Genomic DNA, 12350 nt, shown 5'->3' with positions numbered 1-12350 from the left:
AAGATGCTCTGAAAACATGATTCTACAATCTATTGATGCTTTTCAATTAAAAGTATTCCAGTTTCTTATATAGAATTAACAGACAGATCTCTTCGTTGCACTATTTCTTTCAGACTTCTGCTCTCTCAAAATTGAGAAGAGGATATCAAGATCATTCCAATTGCTAGGGCTGAATGTATCTGTCACATCTATCAAAATGGTATATCTCTTTAACCTCCGAGAGAAAGATGGAGAATTTACATTATCTCATGACTCATATATGAGCTTTTACATGGCATCAACCCTAGTTGCAAGGGACCGGAATTTGTCTTTTACACTGTGTGCTATTTTCAGTTACATTGATCATTTAAGTAATATATCTATCATATATGGTTAGTGCATCTGTCACATCTACTCTCTTTTGCTACCCGATTTCCAATAAAAGTTATGGGTAAGTTTCCAACATCTTGAATAAAGTAGGATATTATACAACCAGAAAACCCAGATAAACAACTGGGCTATTGGTAAGTATGACTGCAGGGGTCAGTCAATGTAAATATAATTGGGATTATATGAAAGTCAACAAAATGGACCGAACTGTTTTTCCTTGACCATGCACCAAAATCCCTGGGAGATTTTTTTCCTCCTATCCTACAAATCGAACATTTTACTTTACAGCCATCTATCTGCATGTCCCATATAGTTAATATAACCCTCTTCATTCTCAAGAGTATGGATAGGCCTCCTGAGTTGAAATAAGAAAAAATACTCAACTCTGCTGTTGAAGTGAATGCTGCTTTGCAGAATTTGCAGTATAGTGTGTTTTAATCTTCACTACCTCTCTACCACAATATCTTAATATTTGATATTACTTCTTTCCAATGAACACCATATATTGCATTATTTGCCTGAAACATACAAACCCTTGTTTTTCATCCTTTGTGGTAACTTATAGAGCAATTTCCAACTTCTGGAATCTGACTGTGATTCATAGCTTCTCTTCTGCTTTCCTGTCAGGTGGTTTTGCTCCATCATTAACCTCTAAGTCCTTGTCCTGGGAAGCTTGCATACTACTAGGTCAACCTATTCTTCAAAGTACTTGAAGGCAGGCAAGAAGCAATGAATGGAAACTAATAAAGGAGAAAGCTAACCTAGAACTAAGGAGAAATTTCCTGACAGCTAGAACAATTAACCAAATTGAACAGCTTGCCTTCAGAAATTGTAGGTGCTCCAACACTGGAGGTTTTCAAGACGAGATTGGACAATCATCTGTCTAAAATTATAGGGTTTCTTGTCTGAGTAGGGGGTTTGATTAGACGACCTCCAAGGTCCCTTCCAACTCTGGTATTTTGTTATTCTATTAGTATACCAAAGAGGTCTACAATGCCTCTGCTATAGTGACCATTATTCTTTTGCATGTTACAGTAACAGTATTATTATTAGTAATCTATGTGAAGATTTATAACTTTGCATCTTGAATGGGAAATTCTCTTTTTCTGAGCAAATTTTTGCCATGAGTATGACTGTAGTTCTATATACTATATGTATTTGACAGGACGGATGATATGAAAATATTTTCCCATCACCACCTGTGGACTAATTACATTTTTCCATCCCTGACACATCATCATGTTTACCAATGCCATGTACCAGGAATGATTGCCTGGCAAAACTGCTATGTTGACTTATTTTAATCTGCTGTGAGTTTCTTCTTAACTTTACATAGAAATATTATTATAATTTACTGATGGCTTTCTGAAAGTATCTATTTGTCAAGTAAGGAAAAGTTGTTGGATGTGGGAATGGATCAAAAAATAGAAAGTATCTAAAAGGAACTATTTTAAAGTTAAAATAGTTTAGTTGAAATTTTTAGCCATTCATTTTTGAGCAGATTTGTTAAGACATTCATTCTGTTAAAATTTTATTCTTTTAACTGTTGCCAAAATAAACTTTTTAAAAGATGCAACAATATTTTGACAACAAACTTAACTTTTTAAAATAACTTTCATGGAAATCTAGTTTAGTAACTATGGATGTAGAATTATGTATATAAACATCCCAAATATTACAGACAATAGGATATTAATATCATCCCTAGAAGAAATGTATTTCAGAAATTCCATGTTTCTTCTACTTTAAATCAAAAGACATTGTATTTGTAAGCACACGGCAATATCATACAAATTTAGACACACGTGCATTATTTTATGTGAACTCTGTTGTCTACACAACTATAATTTAACTCCATCAGTATACTACAGATGCTCCTGGTAACATATTGCTCTTTTGAACCAATAATAAGGAATTTAGGAATTAGTAAGATTCCTAAATTATCTACTTCTCAATGTCAGTCAACTTTGGTTTCATCTATTCTATACAATACATCCTAGTTGGTCTACATAAAAGGACAATTAAAAATTACCTTCACATCATCAGTTATTATTCATAATACATCTACACTCAAATAATGATCTATATACAACAAAATACCTTATGCCACCAGACTTGAAATCTTGGGTTTAGAAAAGTTAGAACTCCGCCGCCTTCGACAGGACCTGTGTTTAACTCATAGAATCATCTATTGCAATGTCCTTCCTGTTGAAGACTACTTCAGCTTCAATTACAACAATACAAGAGCAAACAATGTATTTAAACTTAATGTTAACGGCTTCAATCTCGATTGCAGAAAATATGACTTCTGTAACAGAGTTGTTAAAGCTTGGAACACACTACCTGACTCTGTGGTCTCTTCTCAAAATCCCCAAACCTTTAACCAAAAACTGTCTACTATTGACCTCACCCCATTCCTAAGAGGTCTGTAAGGGGCGTGCATAAGAGCACAAATGTGCCTACCGTTCCTGTCCTATTGTTTCCTTTCATTATATACAATTAATATAGTTATTACATACTTATGCTTATATATATGCTTATATATTATATAGTTACTTTCATGCTTATGCTTATATATACTGTTGCGACAAAATAAATAAATACATAAATAAATCTATTCAGAACTGAATAACCTTGACGAATATTTGTACACAAGCATTTTTGATACTAAATTATTCAAGTAGACAAAATTCAGCAGGCCAGAATGATAATATAGGAACTACTTCTGCCTTAGAAAATATATACGAAAAACAATACAATTGCACTTTTTTAACCTGTAAAATACAGGCAAAAAGTACTGCAACATATCTACAAATTCATCTTTTTAGAAGATTTTGTAAAATGATACAAAATTAATAGATGAAAGAACTATCAGGATCAACTAGCAATCTTAAAACTATTCCTCACTGACAACCAATGTGTTTACGGGACACCAACGCTGTGGCAACAAAGTGAAGAATCTGTAAAATCTTTTTCTTAGCACTGAGAAGGCTGTTATTTTTGTTAGTTTAAAACAAAGTCCATGCTTGCAGAAACACTAGAAACAGTAGCTCAAGATAGCTAATTAGAAAAGCCTAATTCATATCATCCAACATGTGTAATGAAAGTAAAAGTTAGCAGAAAATATATAGAATATTTCTGATGCATATCTAGGAGTAAATGTGTCTGGTCAAAAACCTGAAGAATCTGGTGACACTTTACAAAGTAACAAATTGATTACTATATAAGCTTCACAAAGCAAAGTTCATTTCATTAGATCAATTCCTGTTTGAGACAAAGATGTCACACACACACTCTCTCACAAACATAAAATAAACTAACCAAGAATACCAACAAAAATAATGGTTGATATTAAAGTATTTGCTTTCTACCAAAAATCTCAATATGCTTATCCTAAGTAATTTGGTGGCAGATTAACTACGAGGGATGGAAAAAACTAAGTTTATATATATGTTTGGAGACCCACATACTTGTTTATACATGGAGAGATCCTTTCTTATAAATTCGGATATAAAACATTATTTTGAGATGATTCTTGCGTTAAAGTATTCCCCATTAAAATTTAAAAATTACCCATATTGTTTGTATTGTTGTTACATCCAAGTTTAATATTTAACAAGGACTATACAAAGGTTTTGTGATTTTAAACACTTGGTTTTGTATCAGTTTCATAGCCAATATTATACAGTTTGAAATACCATAGAACTTTCCTCTAAGTAATAAGTGTTCTGATTAAACTTTTAATCAAAATATCAGACATCCTAAGGCATTCAAGTTTCCTTTTTCTCAACATTTTTAAAATCTGGTTACTCTGCCTTCTTAAGTCAGGCATACTCTTTTTTTCAATATTTTGAATGTTGCCTGTCACTTAAACTAGAAAAGTCCCTTGGTTCCACTAGCACAGGGCTGTCAAACTAGTGGTCTGCGGGCCGGATGCATCACTCACAGGCCATGCCTACCCCAGCTTTGCGAATGGGGAAAACATCGCGAAAGATCACATGCCAGCAACACGATGTGGCAAGTTTGACACCTGTGCACTAGCATTTCTAAGCGTATGTCTAGGTAAAGGTTCCCCTCGCATATATGTGCAAGTTGTTCCTGACTCTAGGGGGCGATGCTCATCTCTGTTTCAAAGCCGAAGAGCCAGCACTGTCCGAAGACATCTCCATGGTCATGTGGCTGGCATGATTAAACGCCAAAGGCGCACAGAATGCTGTTACTTTTCCACCAAAGGTGGTCCCTATTTTTCTACTTGCATTTTTTACGTGCTTTCGAACTGCTAGGAAGCTGGGACAAGTAACGGGAGCTCACCCTGTTACGTGGCACTAGGGATTCAAACCGCTGAACTGCCGACCTTTCTATCGACAAGCTCAGTGTCTTAGCCACTGAGCTACCGTGTCCCTTAAACATATGTCTACATACATGTTATTTAAAAAAATATTAAAAGTATTTCTAAAGTAAAGGTAAAAGTGGTGGTGCTCATCTCCGTTTCTTAGGCAAGGAGCCAGCATTATCTGTATACTGTTACCTTCCCTCCGAAGTGGGCACTTCTATTCACATTTGCATACTTTCTAACTGCTAGGTGGGTAGGAGCTGGCACAAGTAAATAGAGCTCATCTTGCTGTCTCCAGTCTGGGCTGTCAGCTTTCCAGCTGGCATGCTCGGCGTCTTTAACCACTGAGCCTCTATGCCCCTTGAAAAGTATCTCTATACTGGCCATACAACCAGATTTGTGGTGTTCAAAAATATAAAAACAATCAATATAATAAAACCCTCCCAATGCAAAATAAAATACCTCCTGCCGAAACATAAAAGGAACAAACACAGCTCAATCACTATTAAGCTTTGAAAAACTGATTTAAAAAAATGTTTTCTCAGCTATGTAAAATGTCAGCAATTATGGGACTTGACACCTTTCTGGGGTAAAGTATTTCAAAGCAGAGGGGCTACCACAGCGAAGATCTGGCTTCTGGTCCATGACCCCCTTAGCTCCTAAGGGGAGAAACCTTGAGTATTATTACTAATTAAATAACGTTCATATTTCAATTTGTTTTAGAACCAGCTGTAAAACTTCTTCACAGCCCACACAAATTATTTCCCCAGCATTCCAGAACCCAGAATGTCACTTCTTTATCAAAGCATAACATATAGACCGCTAAAACCATTCACACATTTAAAAATACTCATGGTATTTGTATCTTCTATTATCTGGAATGGGAAATACAAGTCAAGTAGAGAATAGAGATACTAGCCATTTTATCATTGCTTATTTGCTCAGTTAATAGAAACAGCATCCTTCAGGTTGCTGAGAAACAGAAAACTCACAATTATATAGTCCTTTCATAAATGATCTCAGTTCCATAGCATGTCTAAAACCAGTAAAACAGCAGAATATCTTTCTGAAATAATTCTGATAATTTTTACTTAAGAAATATAGCACATATTGAAAATTCTACTTCTGGGATTAAATGAAGAGAAATGGCAGTCATAAAAAAATAATAACTAATCAATAACAAGTCAACAACTATGAAACTCTATTTTAAATACACCAGCTTGTTTAGAACATTTGATCCACAGTTTAACAAAATATAAATTTGATAAATAACTAAACTTCAAATTTAGTATTCCCTTATTGAATCATGCTGGCTATAATCCTAATCTACCATAAATATTAATTTGACACAGTTTTTAACTATATAACACAATATTAAAAGATATTCGACATGAATATATAGAATACCTAATTTGTTCATAAAACATTTGAGCAATGGTTGATGGATATTGCAAATGACAGAAATATTCCAACCTTTACTAGTTTCATTCTGATATTTTCACTTCTCCTAGCCTATGCTTCCATGAGGAAATTTACATCATACCAAAACATTCTAAGCATCAACAATGCCAGTCATACTTCTATCATTATAGGTAAAGGTAAAGTTTCCCCTCGCACTTACATGCTAGACATTGCCGACTCGAGGGGGCGGTGCTCATCTCCGTTTCAAAGCTGAAGAGCCAGCGCTGTCCGAAGACATCTCCGTGGTCATGTGGCCAGCATGACTCAACGCCAAAGGTGCACGGAACGCTGTTACCTTCCCAACAAAGGTGGTCCCTATTTTTTCTACTTATATTTTATGTGCTTTCGAAACTTACTAGTCCCAGCAGAAGCTGGGACTAGTAACGGGAGCTCACCCCGTTACACGGCAGCACTAGGGATTCGAACCGCCGAACTGCCGACCTTTCGATCAACAAGCTCAGCTGTCTTAGCCCGAGCCACCACGTCTATCATCATAGAGTACTTTAAAAACATGTATCAATAGGCATGCTAATATCTACTTAGAGATCCATCAAAAGGATTAGGTGCACTTACAAAAAGCATTTTTGTTATGTCATTCATAACAAATGACATAACAATGAACAAAAATGTGATGTGAAGATAAATAAAAATGCTTATGAATAATATCGCTAGCATTAAACAATACTCTTCACTATAAATTTAGTATTTTTGCCCTGTGGCTTGCAGATATTAAGTATATTTATCTGTGACACTGGGTAGTAGCAAAACCCACTATCTGGAAAGACAGCCAGTGTGATATGATCGTTAAGGTGTTGGACTAGGTCAATGAAGTCCCTATCTACCCTAAAGCACATCAGGTGACTTTGGGAAACCTTTTTTTTTTCTCAATCCAATATATTGCACATAGTTGTGCTCTTGCCAATATAAAATGAGAAGATTCTCATTTAAGTTACACTGAGTCATTGAAGAAAGAGGATATAAGTTTAAAAATAAATAAATAAAATCACATAAATATGTTCAGCTTAAGAATAGGGTGTCTCTTTCTGAAACACACTTTACAACCTCAAAGATCCTTTCTTAAAATACAGCACAATTGTTTACCTGAGAATTAGGCCTCTGTATATGTGTGTAACTTGAAAAATAATTACAGATTTATATAATACAGGTAAACCTCTAATCAATAAAATCAATATGTATGTGATTAGGAATTGAGGTGGGAAAAGTAAGGTTTACAATCTAGGTTGATCACTATGACACAAGTATCAACAATATGAAGTTTATATTACTACAATTATTCAAACACATGAAAATGAAAGACTGTTCAAGTTCTTCCTCAAAAGGTTTAAAAGTTAAATTTATTAAATATATTCATGAATATTTCTCTCTCTTTACAGCTTTCTCCATTCAGGAGCTCTGAAGTTTCCTTATAATACTCTTGCAAATTAAAAACCATTTTTATTTTCTAATATTGTTCTAATAGTATGCTTCACTATCACATTATATGAAAATCCCAAGAATTCAGTGGATACGTCTGCTTTGATTAAAGAAGAAGATGAAATAACAAAACTCATTCAAAATTGTTAGAATATTACAACGTTCAGATATGTTCTTGATATATTCCTAATATATAAAAACCAGTCTGAAAACACTGGGACCAAATATTTTAAGCTAGATCTATTTAAAAACCACAGAACAAAACTGGATTTTCAAATGTTTTAGAGAGAAGAAAGTACAAAATGATCACCTAGTTTAAAGAAAAGACAAAAAAGTCTCAGTCAAAGATGCTTATTGTCTCAGTTTAGACAACTGTAATTGCAATTTTATACCCAGATTAGAAACTCCTAAAAAGGCATCTTAATATTCAATCTCTCTAATAGCATAAATCATGTGGTTCAATTTATTGATCAGCATGATTACTAAAAAATATTTTAAAAATTATGGATTAAGTTCTTTAATCTTATTCAGACTGTTTAGAAATGAAAAGTACAAAACTTAAGTACACAAAAACTATATACGTGCACACCTAAGAAATTCTATGGAAGAATTTCCAGACTTTCTGATAATCCAATAACTGTTTCTACACTATGGCTGTGAACTCTGCAGCTTCCAACTGGAAGTCAATCTAGGACAATCAAAAATAACTGTACTAATAGAATTGCATTTTCTCTATCAGAATAATAATTTTTCAGCAGATTGATATCAAATTATTTGAACCTGCATATCATAAAAGACTGCCGCTCCTTCTTAAATTGACAGGAGTGGGAGATAGTGTCTCATATTTATGTTACAAACCTGCAAAACTCTTTTTTAAGACAACAGTCACAATTGATAGAACAGGATTTCTAATGTACAATAACACATACAAACCTACCATATAACTTGTAAATGTATTTTTAAGTGTTTTTAAAAAAACAGAAGAAAATCACCATGACAATTCTTACTATTTTTTTTTTTAAATATGAAGTCTCTGAAGAAGAGTATAGACCAATTGATTAGTATTACAATTGAATATTTAAAAATCATTTCAGAAGTCATTTGAAAAATGTTTTTTAAAAATGTATATTTATATGAAGTTTCAAAAAACCAACATTAGGGGGCATGGTGGCTCAGTGGCTAAGAAGCTGAGCTTGTCAATCAGATAGGTCAGCAGTTCGGTGGTTCAAATCCCTAGCACTGTGTAACTGAGTGAGCTCCCGTTACTTGCCCCAGCTTCTGCCAACTAGCAGTTTGAAAGCATGTAAAAATGCAAGTAAAAAAATAGGGACCACACCTTAGTGGAAAGGTAACAGCGTTCCAAAAGCCTTTGACGTTTAGTCATGCCACATGACCACGGAGACATCTTTGGACAGCACTGGCTCTTCAGCTTAGAAACGGAGATGAGCACTGCCCCCTAGAGTCAGGAACAACTAGTACATATGTGCAAGGGGAACCTTTATCTTTACCTTTACCTAAACCAACATTTGACCAGCAATAATCTTGATAACAATGTGTACATAGTCTTTAAAATAATAGTATGTCAGTCTCCAAAGAGCAAGAATGCCATTTCCTTATTAAAATGAAGTTTTTAAAACTCAGTACTTTATATTTTCTTAGGAAAGCAATTAAAATACTAATATTAATTAGTATTAATAAAAAGTTTACAACAGCTATCTGTGCACTCTGTGCATCTTAACTTTAATTCTGGTAGAAATAGAAGGAAATTCAAAAATTTCAAACATAAAAGCCTTTCAGCTGCCAAGTGAAAACAATTTTAATATGTTTTAGAAAGTGAAGGTATTTTGTACCTTCACATAAATTGAAATATCATTCAAAGCATAATGCCACTGTTTCAAGAGATCTGATGGCACTTACCGCAAGTAATACTGTTTTAAAGCGAAGGCAGCATTAGAACAACTTCTGGGAAAGTTAAATGCTTCCACTATTTCTCCCCACTGATTCTTCTCAGATACCTGTCAAAAACAACACACAGATGCACAAATCCACACACAGACACACACAATGTCGTTGATTGCCACCATCAAAAGGGCTGCCATGAAACAGACAAATATGATAAAGATTAAAAAAATGATAGGATCTAGATTTTCTATTCTTATTGACAGTCACCTGCGATATAATATTGCTCTTCCCCTTGTGTTTTACATTTCTTTTCTAGAGGAGTGAGAAGGTGAACGGATTTTATTCTGTGGGGAGGTTTGTTTTTGTCTTCGCTGCCTGGACAATAACCAATCGGGAGTTCCTCTGTTGCCTGCTTTTAAATCCTCCCGCGGTCCCTTAAAACCCAAAGAAGTTGAAATTGAGCCAAGGAAGTCTCGGTGGGGGCCACCCCCACCACCTGAGGGTGCAGGAAAACCGTCCCGCTGAGTCCCCCATCTTCGCAAGCTCCACAGATACAGAGAGGCCTTCCTTTTGAGGCCTACATTTCTGTCCCTAGTCTTGAAGCCTAAAGATGGCTATTTGATTACACATCGTCTTGGCTGCACCTTTTGTTATTTCTCCCCGGAAGGGGCTCCGAGGACAGCGCCAAGGCCCCCCCACGGCAGCGAGAATCATTTCCTAGCCCATGCTCCGTGCCGATTATCGATGTTAAACATGCCCGCTAATTTTGAGTTCCACTAAAACTGCACTCAGACTCTGCGCGAGGCGCGCGCGCGCGCGCACACACACACACACATACACACGGAAGAAACTGCTTCCAAACACAACCTCCTCCACTCGCCTTCTCCCCAGAAAAGGAGGGAACGAGCCAAATACCGAGGGCAGAGGGAAAGGGGGCAGGAGAAGCTGCCTTCGGCATCCCTGAATCCCTTTTCGGCTCTTCCCCAACAAGGCCGAGCCGCCAACCTACCTTGCCTGCTTCCCTCTTTTACTTCCCTCCTTCCCAAGCCGGCTTGAAGAACGACCGATCCCGACCCCCTGCCAACCGCCTTTCCCCCAGGGTCGGAAGAGAGTTTCGAGGGGAGGTTAGTGGGAGGGAAAGCCAAAGGAAAACTTCCACTCACCTTCCCAAATCCGCCTAAAGTGGTGACTCGGGTGTAGAGAGCGTGAAGATCCAGTTCCTTTCCACCCACAACAGGGATCTTCTTAAAAGGAGACCTGGCAAAAGAGAGAGAGAGAGAGAAAGAAACAACTTGTCAACTTGCCCTCCTTTTCTCCCCTCGCAGGGGGCCGTTTCGTCCTTCAGGGCAGGGGCTGGAAGTTAAAAATCAGTCGGTTTAAACAACCTCCCCCACCAACCATCCCCTTCCATCTCCCCATTTTCCTTACCCTCTGCTGTGGTGAAACTGCCGCAGCTCGTCCAGAAAAGCGAGTCCTTTTCTCCGATGGTCTGGTTGGTTTTTTCCGGCCGAGTTTGCCATTTTCCCCCCTCGGATTTAAAAGATTTGGGTTTTGTCTCCTTAAAAAAAATCCAATAGAAAAACAACAACAATCCGCGACTCCTCCTTGCCTTTAAGAGATCCAGGTTCCTGTACTCGGCCGGGGATCAGCCATGGAGAGGGGCTTGGTTTAAAAAAAAAGGAAAAAAAGTTTAAAAGGAATAAGAGAAGCCGGAGTGGTAATTCCAAGTCCTATCTCCACACAACGCACACGGAGGGAGAGGGGTACCTCTCGGTAATTCTTGCTGCCGCTGCTGCTGCCGCCGCCTGCCTGCCTGCCTGCCTGCTGCTCTCAACACCACAAGCCCAACCAAGCCAGCCTGCACATGAGACTCATCATGGTGCTGCTGGATCACACAATGAATTGGGTTAGTGTTGTGGTAGGGTGGGGGTTGGGGAAGCTGGAGTGAGATACTGACAGTGTATGTGTATTACAGACGCGAACCCATGAAATCTCCCCTCTCCCTCGCTCTCTCACATACACGCGCGCGCGCACACACACATATATACACACTGTACGACGGCGACAGCAGCAAGATTCACTTCTCTCTTCAGACAAAAAGATCTGAGGCAGCCGTGCTACTGCCTGGGCGAGAGCGCAACACAGCGAACCCCGGCGGTCAGCCTAGGAATTGCAAAAAGGAGCTTCGAAATGGCAAAAGCCAGACCTGCCAACGAGCAGTTCCTGGCGGGGAACAATAGGCTTCTCTCGCGGCTAAGGGCTCATCTGCAATGTGCCGCAAACTTCACACAAAGCCGGGCGGAAAGAGAGAAGGCAGGAGAGAGAGGAAGGGCTACTACCGGTTGTTCCAGGGTTAGGGGCAGAGGAAATCTTCCATTATTCCAAACTTTAAACAAATGGAATACTTACTGAAAGATAAAAAAGAAGAGGAGGGGGAGGACTAGGTATTTTTGAATAAATATAGCCACTGTGTTTCTTTAAATAGTAATAAATATCCTTCTCTAATAGATTTTAGAAAATTTTAAAGGTAAATTTTTTGTGAAGTTATTTACAGTATAATACATATACATATATATATAATGTATACATATACATATGCATACAGTATAATGCATATTCTCATCTATTTTCATAAATCATCTAAAGTAATCATTGGATAATTCTGACTCCTAGAATTAAGAGTGATTCATAAGAGATATTAAAAAGTTTATGTGATTTCTTGAGAATCATTAAAAATATTTCAGAATTAAAAAGTTATAAAATATATTTAGAAATAGCTTATACATTAAACCAAACACATGTGATAGAGTATAATGATGAAGCCTATCAATTTAAATCTCATCCTGGCAGT

At 37.0% G+C, this 12350-nt stretch overlaps 1 protein-coding gene across 5 annotated transcripts in view; it reads right to left on the bottom strand.

Moving 5' to 3' along the window:
• Window positions 1-11569, bottom strand: part of ARID2 (AT-rich interaction domain 2) — a 295603-nt gene extending 284034 nt beyond the window's left edge. For 2 of the 5 annotated variants that reach the window (XM_058191209.1, XM_058191212.1), the window contains exons 1-3: window positions 10928-11541; window positions 10663-10756; window positions 9515-9612 (exon numbers count right to left, since the gene is read on the bottom strand). In XM_058191209.1, coding sequence (XP_058047192.1) covers window positions 9515-9612; window positions 10663-10756; window positions 10928-11019 — 284 coding nt within the window. In that variant the 5' untranslated portion in view covers window positions 11020-11541. The other 3 variants (XM_058191210.1, XM_058191214.1, XM_058191213.1) reach the window with 3 other exon arrangements.
• Window positions 11570-12350: the final 781 nt, after the last annotated feature.

Source organism: Ahaetulla prasina, chromosome 7 (genome assembly GCF_028640845.1).
Source record: "Ahaetulla prasina isolate Xishuangbanna chromosome 7, ASM2864084v1, whole genome shotgun sequence".
Lineage (NCBI taxonomy): Eukaryota > Metazoa > Chordata > Lepidosauria > Squamata > Colubridae > Ahaetulla > Ahaetulla prasina.
The sequence above is the reverse complement of the archived record's forward strand: the minus strand, read 5'-3'. Positions and strand labels throughout refer to the sequence as shown.